Source organism: Cucumis melo, chromosome 8 (genome assembly GCF_025177605.1).
Source record: "Cucumis melo cultivar AY chromosome 8, USDA_Cmelo_AY_1.0, whole genome shotgun sequence".
Classification (NCBI taxonomy): Eukaryota; Viridiplantae; Streptophyta; class Magnoliopsida; order Cucurbitales; family Cucurbitaceae; genus Cucumis; species Cucumis melo.
In genome coordinates, this window is record NC_066864.1 from 8,591,673 (window position 1) to 8,611,491 (window position 19,819).

General features: G+C 32.8%; 3 protein-coding genes and 1 pseudogene across 3 annotated transcripts; 1 reads left to right on the forward strand and 3 right to left on the reverse strand.

The window, feature by feature from the left end:
• Positions 1-264: 264 nt before the first annotated feature.
• Positions 265-3,501, reverse strand: LOC103500858 (probable glycosyltransferase At5g03795). The gene is made up of 4 exons (XM_008464297.3): positions 2,972-3,501; positions 2,548-2,813; positions 1,084-1,432; positions 265-998 (listed from the first exon to the last, which is right to left on the reverse strand). Exons 1-4 carry the CDS (start codon positions 3,248-3,250, stop codon positions 336-338), a joined length of 1,557 nt encoding a protein of 518 aa, XP_008462519.1. The 5' UTR covers positions 3,251-3,501; the 3' UTR covers positions 265-335.
• Positions 3,502-8,417: 4,916 nt separating this feature from the next.
• Positions 8,418-12,421, forward strand: LOC103500969 (beta-galactosidase 7-like; annotated as a pseudogene).
• A 404-nt stretch (positions 12,422-12,825) lies between these two features.
• Positions 12,826-15,697, reverse strand: LOC103500855 (pentatricopeptide repeat-containing protein At5g03800). The gene has a single exon (XM_008464295.3). It carries the CDS (start codon positions 15,584-15,586, stop codon positions 12,869-12,871), a length of 2,718 nt encoding a protein of 905 aa, XP_008462517.1. The 5' UTR covers positions 15,587-15,697; the 3' UTR covers positions 12,826-12,868.
• An 887-nt stretch (positions 15,698-16,584) lies between these two features.
• Positions 16,585-19,459, reverse strand: LOC103500856 (GDSL esterase/lipase At5g03820). The gene is made up of 5 exons (XM_017047392.2): positions 18,944-19,459; positions 18,718-18,848; positions 18,288-18,521; positions 17,659-17,914; positions 16,585-17,259 (listed from the first exon to the last, which is right to left on the reverse strand). Exons 1-5 carry the CDS (start codon positions 19,185-19,187, stop codon positions 17,069-17,071), a joined length of 1,056 nt encoding a protein of 351 aa, XP_016902881.1. The 5' UTR covers positions 19,188-19,459; the 3' UTR covers positions 16,585-17,068.
• Between the last annotated feature and the right edge of the window lie 360 nt (positions 19,460-19,819).

Here is a 19,819-nt window from a genome sequence, read left to right on the forward strand (position 1 = left end):
GTTTGGTTTGGTATCACCAACAAAGTTAATATAGGATTCAAATCCCTCCTCAATTTTTACGCTAATACCAATTCTCAGCATAGTGGTGGTAATATGAACTATAAAATGATTAATAATATGTTAATAAACAATTCTTTTTTCTTATATCTACATGAAAGCCTTTTTTTTTAATTTACCTAAGTAATTCAATGATTCCAATTATTAATTTATCAAACCAGAAAACGTAATGAAAATGATCACTCGGATTAGAGAATCCATAAATCTAAAAAAAAGTGAAGCAATAAATAGCTATACAAATTAAAATTGATCAGTATCCAATACAATTACTTACTATATCAACGTAGTCTAAGATTGAGTCTTCTAAGCCATACAGAATGTAAAATCATATGATACACATCATATCTCTTCGGCGGAGAGTTTACTTCAAAGTGTCTCCTAACTTTCACCACCCTCCTATACATTCTCAAGTACTGCCGTGTCGATATTCCTGTCAAGATCGTCTTCAAGTTTGGAATTTCGTCGACCGAGACCTCAACAGAGAAAGATTTCCAATTGATTACGTCGCTGAATGGTGGGACGTAGTGGTCGGAAATGAGGACAGGAACGCAGCCGGTGTAAATGGCCTCGACAATCCTAGGGCTGGCAACTTCGTAGCCGCTGGGGCAGAGACAGAACTTGCTCTTCCTCATCATGTCAATGTAGGAGACGACGCCCTTGGGGAGATATTGGTGGACTTGAATGTCTTGGTCTTGGTTCTCCCACTGTTGGATTAGAATGGGCCTTATTGGGCCGTGAAGCCCACCGGCGAAGAAGGCCAGGATTGGGCGGTGGGAGGGAGATGGGCCGCCAAGAAATCCAGTCAGGTAACCTGTTTGTAGATTGATTTCTGGGAATGATACGTCCTTTGATGGGTTGAAGCCCTCGGAGGTGTTTGCATTACACAGTACTCGAATCGAGTTTTTGTATAGATTGGGAACCGACTTCGATGCTTCAGGACCCTGTCGAGGTCAGATTAACAATATGAAAAGGAATCTAAGTGATGGGAATATAATAGTTAAATCTTGAACAATGTGAATTACTTACCCAATCATGGCAGGAGAGCATAAAATGATCAGCACCGAGTGAGCGATTCCAAAACGGGTATTTGGTTCCAATGACATTGATGTAATCAATGACGGTGTGTCGTATTGGAGTGAAGTCATGTGAGTCGTGAACATAGACGAACCGAACGAGCATGGCAACACTTAGAGGAAGGAAGAAGACATGGGCCTTGTTGGGATCTTTGGTTCGAAATTGGGAGTCCATTTCGATGGCGTGGATGAAGTTACCTTCAGTTGAGTAAATGCTCTTGCAAGGGCCATTGTGAAACAGGGGAGGCTCTCCTTCTTCGTACACAAAGATCTTCATCTCCTTCTCCATCTCAAGGTAACTCCTGCCATAATTGCCATTACAGGAAATGGTAAGAAAATGAATGGGAATACCCTCTTGTCTTTTGAACACTTCTAACGTCGCCATTTCTATATTAGTGTATTAATTTTCTAACCTTAAAATTTCAAGTTAACGCTAGAAACACCGAATACTTGGTCTCGAGTATGCCAAGATTCAAACCTCTTACCTCTTTTGGTCAAGAGTACATATTTTTCAGTGCACAACTTTCTCAGAAAAATTAACTTGCATTCAGAGTTCAACAGAGAAAATAATACTTACATATCATGCCACAAAAACTTTGGCCAAGCCATATTTTAACAATTCGAAAAACCAATAACATAGTACTAATTGCAAAATATACCAAGGAGGTTAAATATTAAATTGAGAAGTGTGGAGGTAAAAAACATTAATTATACAGTAATTATATGACTTCTTAAGGAGGCCGGTTCATTCCCTTAGTCACCCCCTAAGGTATAAGGTTTTAATTGCAACATTTATGTCAATTTCATGTTTGGTCAACGGATTTGGATATGTATGTATGTATCGGCCACAATATCAAAACTCCTAGCTGCCTCAGTGGTATATCTGTCTAAAATCTATCTCGAGGCCTATGTTTAAACAAAATTTTTGGATTTGTCATTCAAGGTTGGGGGATTCAAACCTTCCACCTCTTGGAAGGAAGGCTGATTGTTTCGATCAGTATCAAGCTAATTAAAATCGTTAGGCAACTATAATGTAACACAGCTAGACAGAAAATTGAATTTTTCCCAATTTGATATATACATGATAATACACAAATATTGTAAAAATCTGACTTATGATAAATACAAATCATGGTTAAACCTACACATTGATAAGGTTAATCGTTCGAAAATGCAAAATACATGAAAGACAAAATAGAATTCAAAATTAAATGAAGAACCCAAAAAAAGCTAGGATATATTTCACCCTTAACACTTGTAATCTTATGTTATAATAAAACAAAATAAATTGCATCATTATCAAATTTTGGTCAACCATTTTTAATCCTCATTAAATACAGTATTGTTAGAAAGAAAAACAAATTCAAAAGTTGATAACTTGTGAACAAAATTAAGAAACAAAAGATTGAAATTTAACCTGTGAAATGCTTTGGAATTCCAATACATTGGACCAGAAGGCACGAAGTCAGGATCTTGTGTTTGATTAAGGAACTTAGCTTCTCTAATGGCGGCTCTTGCTCTTCTTAACCCTGCTTCAATTCTCTCCAATTTTGTATATTCTCTCTGTCTTCTTGCTCTCACTTTCACCGCTGATTCATAACTACTATCATTAGAAACGTTTCTGATCACTCCATTAATGGCGGTCGCGGTTTCTCCCAAATCTTCGTTGACTCTCGTCCTGTTCTGTTCGTATCATTATCATCACATATCCATATTAGCTACATTAACACCAACTCTCAAAACACAAAAAACAGGAATCAATCTTGATTCGTCTTAAAGATTCCAATCCTCGTGTTTGAAAAATTCTACATGCAAAATGATAAATACAAAAAGAATCTTACTGGGTGTAGTTGAAGACTTTGCTTTTCGTCGTTCACTGGTGGCGGTGGGGAAGAAAAAGAAAGAACAGAGACATTCGCCGCCGCCGCAGCCTCGTCCGCCGCTACCGAAACGGAGGTATTAGAATGAAATTCCTCTCTTTTGAAGGAATAAGAAAGAGAGGGGTGGATTGGAGCAGATTTATGAAAGAAAATGGTCCAATCGGTGTTGAACTGAGGAGCGAAAAGAGCAAGAAAACAAGAAATGGCGATGAGGGGAATTACAAAAACCGGGAACTTCATGACTCTCTTGCAAGTTTCAAGAACTGGAAATTTCTTTTACTTCATTGGAGGGGTTAGTACAAAAGAAGTGAGAACAGAGAGAGAAGAAGGAGAAAGGTGATGGAAGAACAGAGGATGTGGCCATAAATAGTAACAATGTTACTGCCAAGTGTCAATCTGTTATTTCCTTTTTACTTTAATTCATACTTCCCTTCATGCAACTTTTCCTTATTCCCATTATACCCCTTGTTCACATATTTAATTTCTTAGTTCATCATGTTCAATGTTTCTCTACTTAATTCCTTTCCTTCCTATACCATATCTAATATGTCATTTTAGGGTAAATACCAAACTTATATCACCCAACCCATAATTTAATGTTTTGTTTGTATCAATTTATACTCTAGAATGTTAATTTAAATTCTAAACTTTATAACTGATCATTAATTTTCATAAGTGTATTTAAATAAAATATAATGAATAAGTTAAATTGATATAACTTTTTAGTTTAAATTGATACACTGTTGAAACTAATAATATATTAGTTAGTTTAGGATTTTAAATTGATCTTTTCTGTCATTCTATTAAAATAAATGAAAAAAATATATGCCACCTAGTAGGTTTTATAATTTTATGGTAGTTTTCTTTAGATAATTGTGTTTGTGATATATACTTAACTCCCAACTTCAAGAAATGTTTAAATTAAATTTTTTTAGATAAAATATTAAAAAATATTATACCAAAAGAATATACTTTGACTAATAAAAGAAGTTGAATACTATGAAAATTAAACAAAAAAAATGGGTTTGTAAGAGAGGGACATGTTCTTTTTTTTTTTTCTTTTTTCTTTTCCATTTTTGAAAATAAGAGAGACGAGAGACATGTTAAACCAAAAAGTAGTGTAGAGTAATTATCAATCTTCGCTCTCTTTCTAGTTCATGCCACCTTTGGTATTGAAAGTTTGGAAATAATAAATGTCAAATTTAATTTAATCTCAAGAGATAAGACTAAATTGATTCTTTTTTGGTAAAATTATAGTAACAAATTCAAATAATAATATTGGTCAAACTTATAACTTACTTTTTAATATGATTTATAAGTTTTTATCTTCTACGATATGCTTGCTTTAATTCCATATATCAATGAAAAGTCCAAGAACCCTAAATATTGATCACATAATAAACCATAAATGGGGTTAGAGTAATTTTTTTTTTCTTTTATTTTCATGCATGTATAACTTACATTAAAATTGAGTCAATCTAAACTATATGAATTGAAACTCTTGAAATCATAAAGACAAATATAAAAACTAAACTAAAACTAAAAATACAAGAATGGAAACTGTAATTAAAATTATCTCTAAAGAAACTGTAACTAAACCTATAAATTTTAATTTGAAGTATATATATAAAATGTAACTCTAACACACATTGAATTAAACCAAAAAAATTGCCACCTCTCATTTAAAGAGAAATTTAATAATAGTAATAAAGGTTTGAGAAAGAAATTAAGGAGGGGGAAACTTTCTCTCTCTCTCTCTCTCTCTCTCGTGCATGCCAATTGCCACCTCTCATTTAAACTCCCAATGCCCTTTTTTCCTTTAATTTTAATCCATTGAAAACTAACTTTCATGTACGTAGTTCAATAAAAATATTAAATGCAATTGTGTTTTAAGGTTTTAAGAATTGAGATTCATGTTTCTTTGGGCAATTTGAACGATATGAAAAAGCAAAAACTTAAGGTTTTAAAATTTGGTTAAATATTGGGAGTTGTTTAGTAAGAAGTTTCTGAGTGGGAATTTGAATAAAGTCATTGGAAGTAGGAAGAAATTAAATTAGTACGTGTATGTATCTATTTTAATTGGTATTTATTATATGGAAGACTTAATTAGATTTTTGGTGCTAATTAGTTGATAAATTCTGGTCATAATTAGGAGCATTAAACGCACCGGCACCGCCGCACCGGAGATTGGTGGTTGCCGTGCATGTCTATCTCCACCGCCGCTATAAGTGCAAAGATGCATATAGTTAAGATAAGATCAATATATATACAAATATGATACCACACATGAATTTCATATTTATACATGCCTTAAATATATATAATCAATATGATAAATCTTACGATACAAAACTATCAATAATTTAGTCCAAACTTTAAGTCAGGTAGCCAAAGAGAGGAGTAAAATTTAATGGATATACAATCTGTCAAACCATTAAAAAATTTGTAGTTTGAATCTGCTTTTCATTATCTTAAGAAAAATATTAGATAATAATATTCATATGAGAGAATTGTTCGAAAAATGGAATGTTTAATATGGTTTGTAGCATTTCAGAATTGAACACAAAATATCAATATTCTTTAATTTATAGTAAGTAAACGATTAATTTAGTGTCAATTTCGAAACACATTTTAATTAGATTAGGTAAATTAAATATCTCATAAGTTAGTTTAAAAATATCTTTCCATAACTTTTTAAGAAATTTAATTTAGCAACTTAAAATGAAACTACAATTTTAATTTTCTAAATTAGAATGGATGATTGACAAATCTCGTTACTTAAGTTGGTGAAGTGGTTTGTTATGCCTAAAGTGTTTGGTTTGGGTTCCTATTATTATAAGTTGAAAATTGTGATTGTTTTTACCCATGATTACCTATGGCCAAAAATTTTCAATAAATTTTTTTGGACTATCGGATGATATATTAATGATCGATTTACACAAAAACTTAAGTAGTTGATAAAAGAAAATTTACTTATTTGTTGGATTACATTTTAAAGTGTTTAAGTTTGAAAAAAAAATCAATTTCAAAATATTTGAGGTGTTTTTGATAACTTTTCAAAATATATTTTTAAAAAATGAGATCGGAAAATAATCTATTTAAAAAGAAAACTCAAAACCAAATTTTGAGAAAATAAGTTTTTAAACAAAGTTATGTATATGAACGCTTATAAAAGATCTAATGGAGCGTTTGGATTTCAAATTCAGTTTTAAAAAAGTGCTTAAAAGAAAGTGTATTTTTGAAAAACAATTTTTTTTCCACGGTCCATCCAAACGCACTCTAACACTCCAAATCCTGACCTAATTTTGTCTAACCCATTGTGTTAAAATGAAAGAAAATATAAAATTTTGAATTTGAAGAATATAACTAATCATTTTAAATTTTAAATTAAGGCAAGGATAACATATCGACCCAAGTTTAATTATGTTGCATAGAAGAAAAGAGAGACACAAACTCATGTAAATATAATTTTAAATACATCGATATGATATTGATGAGAATCACATGATATCATCAAAATAAGTAAAATTAAGCGACGAATGAAAATTGACAAACATGGTTTGAAAGAAAAATAATATATGACTACTAGCTATTCAAAATAAAAAACGTACGTTTAATTAAAAAATATAATAAATTTTTAGATTTTTAAATACTAAATTACAAGTTTATATATCTATTATACATTTAAAAAAAGTATTAAAATTTTTAGTTTTAAGCAACAAAAATTGGTAAAATAATTTTGTTTTTTTCTTAACTTAGTAGTCTCTAATAGTATTTTTCTTTAAAATATACGTATTTACTCTAAAAAAAAGTATTTACGGATAGTTGCAAATATAACAATTACATTCAAAATAATAAGATATATAGCAACATTTTAAAAAAATTGCAAACATAGTAAAATCAGTCAAAATCTATTAATGATAGGAGTCTATTACTAATAGACCATGTAACAAATGTTGGTCTATCACTATAAAACTTAAGAGTCTATCAATTATAGAACTCTATCACCAATAGATTTTGCTATATTTGCAATTTTTTAAAAATATTGCTACATACTTGATAATTATTCTAAAAATTGCTACCTATTATAATTACCCTATCATTTTATGATTTACACTTAAAAATATGATTTTCTTTAAAACTAAATTTCTTTTAGTTTTCCTAAATTTATATATATATTTTTAAAGGAACTTCGTTTCATTTCATAGAAAAAATAGACAATGGAACATACCTAATATATCAGAATTCAAAATTTTGATTTTTTAAAGTAAAACGAGTTTTAAAAATGGATAAGATGAGATTCCAAGTCAGATCAAAATGATAGAAGCGCCTTAAAATCTCATTCATAGTTTAAACCTCATTCATATAGTTGAATTCATCTCTATATATATAATTAAATGGTACTAAAAAGATATATTTAAAATAGAAAAACCGATAAGTGGAAGAAGACATGTGCTCCTAACCCTCATGTGGATCCAGTAGTGCATAAACAAAATTCTTCTCGTTCTTTTTTGCATTAAAATAGATGACCAATTCAGTGTTTTCTAAAATCAGAGGGCATAAATGTTAATATTTAAAGATTATGGTTGTTTTTATTATTTATTTAATCTGATACTGTTCAAATAATTTAAATAATTTACCTAATTAAATATAACAATAATATGAAATTAAGGTAAGTATTCCAATTAATATATTTAATAATGAAGACAACTAAAAAAATTAAATTGAAAAGCAAAAAAAATTAAATTGAAAAGCAGACTTCCCAACTAAAATTAAGGGGAAAAAAACGAAGCATTAGTAATTATTCATTTGAAAATGGATATAAATCCCAATAATTTATAACCCATTTTTATTGTATCCAATAACTTTTTATTTATAAAATCTTGAATCTGCATTAGATTTTTTTTTTTTCAAATGCATTGAGAGTGTCTTTATAATTAATCATAAATATCCTTGTGAAAAAAATGAACTTTAACTCACTTTTGAGTTGATCTAGTCGTCATCTTAAAACGACACATGAAAATCGTAAAAAATTATGATCTTAATATATGGTTATCATGATCACTAGAAGTATATAAAAGAATTATGAGCTATTCACATTCAATTAAAAAGTTTGGAGGGTTAATGAAAAAAGATTATCAATTTGGTGTTTCCTAAAATCCGAAGGAGAGATGACATTATTTAAAAAGATTATTTAAAGATTATCATATTGTTTTTATTTATTTATTTGAAAATGGTTATGATCCTAATAATTTATGATTCATTTTCATTATAAAAACGACAAAAAAAAAAAAAAAAAAATCTCAGAAACGAAATCAGAATTACAAAATCAAAATTATATGAACATCTAAAATTCATAAATTTGCATTATAAATCGAGAGAGTTCCCCATTAGCAGAAACTCAAAAATGGGTTGGAGTGGGAATTTTGTATTCTTAAACTTTGTCATTTTGATATTAGCTCTACCCATACTTTCTTCTGCAAAGAAAACTTCATTTTCTTATGATGGAAGAGCTCTAAAAATAAATGGAGACAGAAAAATTATAATTTCTGGTTCCATTCATTATCCTCATAGCACTCCTGAAGTAAACTTTTTTTTTTTTTTTTCTCATTCGATATTAATTTAATTCCTATTCATTTACATCATTTAGTTATTTAATTAACTGTATGAATTTTGTTTATAATTAATATAGATGTGGCCATTGTTGATGAAGAAAGCAAAAGGAGGGGTTAATGCAATTGACACTTACGTATTTTGGAATGCCCATGAACCTGAACGTGGCCAAGTAATTTTTCTTTTTCTTTCTAAATCAAAATATTTATTTGTTTGTTCCTAAAATATTTAATATATATATATATATATATTGTCAGTATGATTTTTCGGGAAATAATGATTTGGTAAAGTTTATTAAAACAATACAAGAACAAGGGCTTTATGCTATTCTTAGAATTGGACCTTATGTTTGTGCAGAGTGGAATTATGGGTAAATTTAATTTCTCTTTTTTCTTTTATTAATTTTCATTTCTATCTATTTATATTTTAATTTCTTTGCAGTGGATTTCCTGTTTGGTTGCATAACCTTCCTGGCATCCAGTTAAGAACAAATAATCAAGTAATCAAGTTTACATGGTATATATATATATATATATATATATATATATATTTGTATTATTAGTTTGCTTACTAATTAATAATAAATTTGAGTAATGATAGTAAAATTAATTGTGATTTAGGATGAGATGGAAAAATTCACCTCATTAATAGTCAACAAAATGGAGAATAATAAGTTATTTGCATCACAAGGAGGACCCATCATCCTTGCCCAGGTTATTAGTATTATTATTATTTTAAGTCTCAAAATTTTAATTTAATTATTATTATTAAAGAAAATGGAGAATTACTGATATGTTTATTTTAGATTGAAAATGAGTATGGAAATGTAAAATCATCGTATGGAGAAGAGGGGAATGAGTATGTGAAGTGGTGTGCTGAGTTAGCACAATCTTACGACCTTGATGTTCCTTGGGTTATATGTCAACAAAAAGATGCTCCTCAACCCATGGTATTCCATTTGCCATAATGCTCCTTTCTCATTTATTTATTTGTTTGTTGTTAAAAGTTTATTTACATTTCATTTTGTAATTGACAGATTAATACATGCAATGGGCTTTACTGCGACCAATTCAAACCCAACAATAAAAGTAGTCCTAAGATGTGGACTGGCTGGTTTGTCCTTTTACCTATGCTAATTCTTGTATTTTATTTAATTTTCATTAAATAAGATAAATTTAATTTTTTATCAATTGAAAAAAAATTAGGTTCAAGAACTGGGGACCCAATGAGAACAGCTGAGGATGTAGCATTTTCTGTTGCTCGTTTCTTCCAATATGGTGGTTCCTTGCAAAATTACTATATGGTAATTTTCACCCTAAAATCACGTGTTTTTTTTTAAGAAAAATATATTAATAATTTTGATCCATTTTTTCTTTTGTAGTATCATGGTGGGACAAACTTTGGTAGAACTTCAGGAGGTCCTTACATCAAGACTTTTTATGATTATAATGCACCACTTGACGAATATGGTAGATTTTGCTCTTATTTTGTTAATGATTTTGATTTTGAAATGAGACCCATTTAATGAAAATGGGAGTCTGATCTAGATTTGTTTGTTAGGGAATATAAACCAACCAAAATGGGAACATTTGAAGCAACTTAATGAACTTTTGATGTCAATGGAGAAAGTTTTGACCTATGGTGATGTTAAACACACTGATTATGGCCATTCGACAACAGTGAGAATCTCTCTCTCTCTCTCTTTAAGATTAAAAGATTTGGTACAATTACTGACAGTGACCTAAATATTTGTAACGGGCAACAACTTACACCTACAAGGGAAAATCAAGTTGCTTCATTGGAAATGCAGAAAATGGTGACAGGAATGTAACTTTTGGAGATAGAACCTATAATATTCCTGGTTGGTCAGTCGGTATACTTCCTGATTGCAAATCTGAAGTTTACAATACTGCAGAGGTAATGAATTCTCTCATTTCTTCCATTACAATAATTTCCTTTTTCGCAATTCAATCCTGTTTGTTTGATGAATCTATGAATATCTATCAGGTAAACACTCAAACAACGATAAGAGAGAAGGTTTCGAGCCAAAGAACAAACAAAGGATTCAAATGGCAATGGAGAAGCGAGAAAATAGAACACATGACATATGAGGATCGAGTTGATGGAAGTGTTATCACTGCCAATAGGCTTCTTGATCAAAAGGTTGTCACAAATGATGCCAGTGATTACTTGTGGTACCTCACTGGGTAAGTTCTAAGTTCCCCTTTTTAATTATCTCCTAATTATAGTCAGAATCATAAACCTAATCATAATAATTGTATTTACCCTCTATTTCAGTTTCCATCTTGAGGGATCCGATCCACTTTTTGGCAAGAGGGTAAAATTGCGCGTTAACACTCGTGGCCATATACTTCATGCCTTCGTCAACAAAAGGCATATTGGTAAGTTCTCACCTTTCTCAAAACATTTTTATGTCTAAAAAGATCTTACATCATATATCGATAAGCTTCAAATCCAAATATCAAGGTCACAATATGCTTTAAAAAGCAAATATAACTTCATATTTGAGAAGGAAGTTAGGAATCTAAGGCATGGATTCAACCAGATTGTTCTATTAAGTGCCACAGTTGGATTACCTGTAAGTACAAGCACATTAAAAACCCTTCGATAAAGATGAAAACCCTTAATTTAAATTTACAAACATGAAATTTTAATTGGGAAATGAAGCATTATGGAGCACACTTTGAAGATGTTGAGGCGGGAGTTCATGGACCAGTTGAATTAGTTGCTGATGGAGAAACAATAAGGGATTTGTCGAATAATGAATGGGCCTACAAAATTGGTTTGGATGGTGAAAAGTATGAGTTTTTCGATCCTAATCATCGATTTAGAAAGCCCTGGCTCTCTGACAATCTCCCGTCAAACCAGAATTTCACTTGGTAGAAGGTATTAAATTTTCTTCTTCTTTTTCCCCTTACTTTTGAAAACCTATATTCTGTAACAATCTACCCAAATTAACTCTAAAATCTGTTTGGTACAGACCACTTTCCAAACTCCTAAAAAACGAGAAGGAGTGGTGGTGGATTTACTGGGCATGGGAAAGGGGCATGCTTGGGTAAATGGAAAAAGCATTGGAAGGTACTGGCCAAGTTATCATGCAAATGAAAATGATTGCTCTTCACATTGTGACTTCCGTGGAGCATACTATGATAACAAGTGTGTCACTAACTGTGGAAAACCCACTCAAAGATGGTATGTTTTCGAGTTTTTGGGCATAGAACGTAAATTGTATAATATGATTGTTTCAAGTGAAAAGAAAGTAATGATTGTTTGAAAATTACATAGGTACCACATTCCAAGATCGTACCTGAATAAAGGCAAAGAAAACACACTGATTTTATTCGAGGAGTTTGGTGGGGTGCCATTGAATATAGATATCCAGATAACAAGAGTGAAAAAAGTGTGTGCAAAGCCTTATGCAGGAAGCACATTGGAGCTATCATGCCATGATCGAACCATCAAAAACATCAATTTTGTGAGCTTTGGGAATCCTCATGGCAATTGTGACAATTTCCAGAAGGGTACCTGTGATTCTTCCACTGCCCTCTCAGTCATTGAAAAGGTAAAACTTCTTTCTGTTAAATGGTTATGGCGCTCGTTAGGTTGTTCCACAATATGGTATTGTATTTAATTTTGTGAGTTTTTTATGGTTTGTTTTCTTTTGGATTGTAGGCATGTCTTGGAAAAAGGAAATGTTCCATTGAAGTTACAAAAAGTAATCTTGGAAACACTGGTTGCAAGAAACATAATCGGCTTGCAGTTCAAGTTACTTGTTAGGATATTCTTGTTTCTTAAGTTTTTACGCTTAATATAAATTTCCCTTTCGTTTTTTCTAAAGGTTTTCAGAATACAAAATTGCCTGTTATTTTTTAGATTTCTAGGTTTGGTTTCCTGTAATTATAGGTGTTTTGTCCACCCCCGCTCTAATTTTATTTTATGTTAATATAAGATTATAAGTAATTCATTATTTTCATCAGTTACCTAACTTTTTGTCTCTCCTCAAACCCCTCCCCCCCCCTCCGCAACAGTTTATTTGGTTCAGCAGCATACAACAATAATGCACTCAGTCAATCCAAACAATCTATAAATACTATAAAACCAAGAGATTCACTAGAGAGCTATCCTAATTCTCTTCAAATGCAAAGATGCAGTTTCCCAAATATAATAATAACTTCAAGAGATTCTAAGCATAAATATATGAGATTTATGGTGATTGAAAAATAGTTACCAGTAATCTGTACATGAGCATTGGCCATCTATAAAGCAATGAAAACCCGAAGTGTCCCTAAGAAGTATTTTCCTTCTGGTGACAATAGAAACATATTTCAAGAAGGTATGGCAATCTCCACACAAACGGACATTCTTCACAATTTGAATAGGCTTTCCCGGTTTGGTCATTAGAATCCCAAAAGTTGCAGCTAATTTTCCACTGTGATAGAACAAAAATTCCTTCTTTTGGCGTTCCTCTACTTCTTGAAGAACAAAACTTGTGTCCGGAACATAACCAATTTTTAAACATTCTAAGATTAGTATCTCTAATCCACTGTAAATGTCTTTTACTTGAGGATGAGACCTGTCTCTGGCATAAAATGAATGAATTTTGTTCTCATGAATGATCCAGCTCTGACTTGGGTGCTTCCGGAACCCTTTCTCTCGCATATCCTCTCTCACCTTTTCCGAATAGTGCCATCTCCCTGATGCAGAGTATAGATTGGACTTAAGTATGTAAGAAAACGGATCTTTCGGCTCCACTGCCAGTATGTTTCTGACAGCAAGTTTTTCCAGCCTTTCATTTTTGTTGATTTTACAACTATTAAGCAAAGCACGCCAGACATAAACATCCGGTTCAAAAGGCATGTTCCTGATTGTTTGTTCAGCTTCTTCAAGAAGACCCCAACGACCCAAAACACTGATGAAGGAGGCATAATGCTCTAAAGTGGGTTTGATATTGTGTTCAGTTTCCATAGAGACAAATAAACTGCGACAACTATCAACTAAATTCAATTCAGTGTGTTTGTATGCTGAAATAATCAAAGCAAACGTAATATTGTCAGGTTTTATTCCTGCCTTTTCCATCTTCTTCCAAATTCCCAAGGCTTTATCACCCTGCCAATGAAGCACGTGGCCAGCAACTAAACCATTCCAAGAAACAATGTCTTGCATGTTCATTGTATTGAACACATGGACGGCATCATCCATATTCCAGCACTTTGAGTACATGCTGACTGTTGCATTTCCTACCCCTGTATCAGTTATGAGACCTGATTTAAGTGCATGGCAATGCATTTGCTTCCCCATCTCATGAAAGCCTATATTCCCACAAAGAGAGAGTATTGATGTCGACACAACTTCATCCATAACAATGGCTCCTTCAGATTGACCAGAGTGGAAGAGAGAAATCGCTTCATTAAGTTTCCCATTTCGAGTATACCCACAAATCATTGATGTTAGCATTGCAGTGTAGTCATTCTCTAATGAACGCTGATGAAACATCTTTTCAGCATCCTCCATCCTTCCACACCTTGTATACATGTCAACCAATGCTGTTTCAATACAAGAATTTGACAAAATACCGAATTTCACGACGAAGCCTTGAATCTGTTGGCTAACTTTAAAACTTTTGAGCAACCCGCATGCAGTGATGATGCTAGTCAATGTGCAATCTGATATTTCTATACCCTCCTCTAACATTTCAATGAAAAGTTCCAGAGCTCTAGACCCGTCGCCATTCCTTGAAAGTCCTGCCAAAACAGCATTATAAGAGATGCAATTCCTCTTCGGCATCTTATCAAAAACTTCGACTGCCAAATCCAACATTCCAAATTCCATGTATGACGTTATCATTCCTGTCCAAGTAATAACATCTCTTATTGGCATTGTCTCAAACAGATCCTTTACATCATTTGCACTCCCACATTTAGTATAGAAACCAATAAGGGAATTGCTCACGCTCAAATGAGACTCCAGCCCGACCTTCAAAGCAAGAGCATGAAGTTGTTGGCCTTTCATTGGTTTAACACTACCAGCACAAGCAGTCAATAGAGTAGAAAGAGAGAAATGATCCACTCTGAGACCCTTACATAGCTGCATACCACGAAAGTAATCGAACGCTTCATCATACTTGAACTCCTTCACCAAACTCGAGATAACAGTATTCCATGAAGTAATGTCTCTCTCAAGCATTTCCTCGAACAATCTAAGTACAAGTCCCAAAAACCCACACTTACAATACAACCCCATAAGTGCATTACAAATGAAAACACAACTCAAGAATCCCAATTTGACGACAATACCATGAACTTGCAAACCTAACTGATAATCCATATTTCGAATACAAGCAGTCAAAATTGCTACAAAAGTATATTCATTCGGCTCAATACCTGAGTCCAACATCGCAAAGAAAAGCTCAACAGCCTCATCTTCCCAATTCGACTTGGAAAACCCAGAAATCAACGCAGTGTAAGACACCACATTAGGACAAGAAAGGCCAGAAAAGACTTTATCAGCATCTCGAACAAGTCCCAATTTGAGATAAGCCGAAATTAGAGCATTACCCAGAAAGATATCTTCCTCGAGCTTGAGAAACTGAGCATGAACAGCTCTGGCGAGGTCAGGGTCACCGTAGCGAGTGGATAGGCGAAGCAAGTCGAAGGGGGAAGCAACGGTAGAAAGAGAGGTGTTTAGAGGGCGTGAAGCGAAAAGGGGTTCTGAAACAGAGACAAGGTGTTGAGGGCAGGTGGGGAATTGGGTGGGAGAGGTGGAATTGAATGGGCGGAGACAGGGGTTTGGGTTACAGAGAGACAAAGAAGTTTTGGATAGATGTGGTGGTGGTGTTGGAGGAGAAGGATTGGCGGGCATAGAAGGAAAGCGGGAGAAGATGGTGGGAGGAAGAAGAGAAGGTGCAGAAATGGGGTATGTAGAGAGTGAAACAATGGCTGCCATTCATATGGGTTTCATCCAAAGGCGCCAACTTTAAGCATACCCATAACTGATATTTTCTTTGCTCAGTCTTCAACTCTTCTTTCTTGCCTTTCTTTTCCTTCCCCAACTGCTGCGGGTGCCATGTAATCCAAAAAGAAAAAAACTCTACAAATAATATGCAAGGATAAAAAACTGATTTTTTTTTCTTTAATGTTTACTTCTACTAATTTGTTGTTATTTTTCTATTAATTTTCAATTACTAAAAATTTTTCATCATAATTATTTTAAATTATTTAATGTAAAACTAATTTTAAAGACCAATAGAGGCGAAAACTAAACTCAAAACTATGTTTCGACATATATTGATGGGATAAAAACTAAATTCAAAATCTAAAAGTAAAATATAATCGTTGATACTCTATAATTAAATAAAAACTATGACTTTTTTTTCTTTGAATCAAGGATAACTATTCATTCTACTGCTATTTTCAGGTATAAGGAAGATAATTTAAGAAATTTTTTTGTTTGTTTGTTTTTTAGTATCCACAATGTTCAAACAAGTTCGCAGGCAATTAGATGAAAAAAGGTAAAGAAAGGAGAGAATAAAAGATTGTTGATATATTGGAGTACAATATAAGAGTATTTTTAAAAATAGCAAAATATTGGAATTGTTTACAAAATATAGCAAAATTCATCAAACTCATAGTCTATTTGAGATTTTTACTATACTTTGTAAGCAATTTCATTTTTGTGTTATACATGACTATTCTTCTACAACAAATGTAGGCTACGAGATTTAAACCATTATTTTTCAAAAATAAAATAAATTATTCTAAATGTAATGGAAAGAGTGTATCTATTACAATTGAATTGTATTTAAATAGCCACTCCAAGTTTTGTTTTATTTTAAAGTAAATAACAAATACAACAAACTCAACCGTAGGAATATCACTAGACATGATAAGAAACATCAAGTAATGAAATCTTCCGATCCTCCACGTACAACATAATGCGCTATTAACAAATAATCCCCAACAACACAGGTTCTGTTTTTATTAAAATGTGTGACAAAATTATAAATGATATCACCATTAGTTTGCAGCATAAACATCAATAAAAAAATAAAGTAGACATAAAATGTGACCTTTAACTTACATTTGATGTTGCAATAGCTTTTGTTAAGTCGGTTTGAGAGGTTACGAAGAAAACAGACGTTGAGAAAGTAATCGCTCATGTTTTAGAAGAGTGAGTTTGATAAATGATAAAGTTTTTTACGTGTCCAAAACCATCATCCATTGTTCGAAAAACTTAAACTTGCCTCATACCTGACAAGCTAAAGTTGATCTTTTGTGCTATAAGATCCGATGTAAGATTAGAGTTTAACTATCAAAGCATTTCAACATACAAAGGAACTGTATGATAAGGGTCATGGAACAAACGCAAGGTTGTTTGATAAAATGTGTTATAGAAGAATTGCCAGTATCTGATAGTAGCAACACTAAATCAGATGAGGCTGAATCCTTGAGTAAGTAAATCCCCAGCCAGTACTTGATTTGCAGCTTCAGTTGGATGGAAACCGTCCCAGAAAACGTAGCCGGTGGCATTTGAGCAGGTTCCAACTGATCTACTGTTGCAAAGGAAGGAGGTCTCTACTGTTCCTGTTCCACAACAAGCCCTTCTCGACTCGAAAAACCCTGTGACATTCAAAGTTCCACCTAGAAATGTCAGTTTCCATCTAAAAAAAGTCATTTTCATCTTTCCATCTGCACTTTTATCTCTGATGAAAATTGTAAGATGTGATGGAAATAATACAATTTGAGAAAGAGAGGGAAAATCATCTTTAAATGAGCGTAAAACTCATCTTTGAAAACTGGCTTGAGAGGTGGGCTCAAAGAGCAAAGACAAGCAAACACAACTAATTGGGAAACAAATTTGTGGATATTGTCTTAAAATCTCCATCAACAATGCAGAATGATCTCAAAACAGATTAGTAGGCAATAACATAAAGGGGTATGCAAAACTTGGAGAATGTTTTCATATGCATATCCTTTAATTTTGAGTTCCATGTGAAGCTGTTTAAGGCGGATTTTTACCATTTTCTGCAGGCTTTGAGACCATATTCAAGAGAGGTTGATAAATATCAAAGGCAACAAGCTTGAGATCAGAGAATCTGTTCTGCAAACTACTCGTTGCGCTTTGCAGCTTAGTGTTGAATGCAATGGCATCTTGATTTAACCTTTGGATGCACTGATTGCTGCCAGAACCAAAGAGGGTTATAGCTGCTGGCAAGCAACCCAATGGAGGTAATCCTGTCACCCCTATCCTCCTTGCTCCCATTCCATATAAGTTCTGTGAAAGTGAAGATCTTGATATGTTGTAGATTTCAAGGAAATCAATGCAGAAATATTACATAATCAATTTTGGTTATTTTATGGCTGCCTGTACCAGCTTGCATACACCTAGATTATTCAAAACATTTGTCTAACGTTGTAGTATAACCTCGACAAAAAACTTGTTTCAATGGTTATACATCATGGTTTCAATTTATGAGGCTCAAAGAATTCTTGATATATAGTAATTTAACCAACATAAAGTAGTCGAAAAATATGAAAATAAATTTGAGGTTTGAGAAAGAGAAAATGTTGGAATCTGTTCTCAGGTTCCTCAAGATGCATTATATATCTGTAAATAAGAAGAAACAGAAATAAAAAAACTGGGAAACCTGAATGAAGTTAGAGAAAGATGTAATGAGAATGTCAGAGAACTGCTGTGGCGAGTACGTTCTGTAAAGAAGAGGATTAACATAGTAATTCTGAATGAAATCACTGCTGCCTGCACTAAGAAGATGAATTGCACCAGAGAATATAGCGTTGGCTTTCTCTGTTCCCACCATGTTTACAACTTTGCTTTGATATTCCTTGTAATAATTCAACTGCTGAGTTAGTGAAACTGCATGCTGCAGAACCAATGCAAACATGAACGTATTATATCATCACTAAATTCAAAAACTTAAAACGAAAGCCAACACAGATGAGTTCGTACTCACGATCTCAATCTGATATTAGATCTAAACACCTTATTTCAAGTGTTAGCTTCAATATTAGTACACGATCCATAAACTACAACATGGTGAGTTATAGAAGATTATTTACATAGAGCTGAGCGGTGCCATCATAAAAGCCAGAAGCAGCAGAAGCAAAGTTAGCTCCTGTTAAAAGCTTGTTTCCAGTAGCATCCTGGCTCAAATACGCAGGAGGATATGAAGAAAATCCAAGGTTTTCAGCTGTGTATATAATGAAAAACAGAAACAAACTGGTTGAAAGGATGAAAACGGGACTCTAGAGAAAAATAAAGAAGAAGAAGAAAATGGAAAGATACCAGTAAAATCAGTGGCAAGCTTGCCATTGCAAAACCTTCCTGTTGGTGTGTGAGTAACAAAGTCTCTTCCATAAGGAGGGAAGTTAGCCTTGACAACTGTTAGAAGATTGTTGTTATTTCCGACGTCGACCACCGAGTCACCGAAGATGCAGAGTGCAGGGACAAGAGGATCAGTGATAGCCACCGGAAAAATGAGAGCTAGAAGGATGAAGGGAAGCAAGAAGCCAATGACTCGAAGCTGCATTTTGTTTTTGTGTTGGAGAAAGGTGAAAGCTTTTGGTCTAGGCAAGAGAGAAAGAAGAAGGAAGAGTGAATGAGGATGCAGTGGGCAGTTGGGAGAGAATTTATTGAGGAAATTTTGATTCTAAGAGCGTTGGTCAAATTGCCATAACTTATTTTCTTTGCATGGTATGGTTCATTTCCCCAAGAAGAAGCATGGTTTGGCACATCCTTAGATTTTCAGTTCTGTTTTAAGATTTTTTATAAAAATTGTTTGTTCGTTTGTTTATTATTATTGTTTTAGACAGAACTGTGGGATATAAAGATTAAAGTGAGTGCATTATATTTTCTTTGTTTAGGATTGGTTGGAGCAAAATAAATGCTGAAATCAATTGAAAGGTACTATTTGCTGCAAAAACTTTTCTTCTGCTACGTTTCCTGTGTTCTTACCATTTTATGGAAGCAGCTGTGAAATGGAGTAAATGGGAGTAATGGAGGGCTGCAGGAGCTCACAGATAAGTGAAGAAAAATGTTGAAAAGCCCAATACTAATATCACATAAATTCAGCTAAATTATATATATAAACATGGAGTTTTTTTTTTCTTTGCATTAAAATATTTTAATTCTGAAACTATTTATTTAAATATTATAGTTTCA

Excerpts from the sequence above, each read along its gene's own strand:
- LOC103500858 (XM_008464297.3), bottom strand. The coding sequence starts at position 3,250 with ATGAAGTTCCCGGTTTTTGTAATTCCCCTCATCGCCATTTCTTGTTTT. Across the intron at positions 1,433-2,547 it reads AATTCCAAAGCATTTCACAG|GAGTTACCTTGAGATGGAGA; the intron begins GTTAAATTTCAA and ends CAATTATGGCAG. Across the intron at positions 999-1,083 it reads TGCTCTCCTGCCATGATTGG|GGTCCTGAAGCATCGAAGTC; the intron begins GTAAGTAATTCA and ends TGACCTCGACAG.
- LOC103500856 (XM_017047392.2), bottom strand. The coding sequence starts at position 19,187 with ATGCAGCTTCGAGTCATTGGCTTCTTGCTTCCCTTCATCCTTCTAGCT. Across the intron at positions 18,849-18,943 it reads GCTTGCCACTGATTTTACTG|CTGAAAACCTTGGATTTTCT; the intron begins GTATCTTTCCAT and ends TTATATACACAG. Across the intron at positions 17,260-17,658 it reads CTCAAAGCCTGCAGAAAATG|GGTTTTTCGAGTCGAGAAGG; the intron begins GTAAAAATCCGC and ends TGAATGTCACAG.
- LOC103500855 (XM_008464295.3), bottom strand. The coding sequence starts at position 15,586 with ATGGCAGCCATTGTTTCACTCTCTACATACCCCATTTCTGCACCTTCT.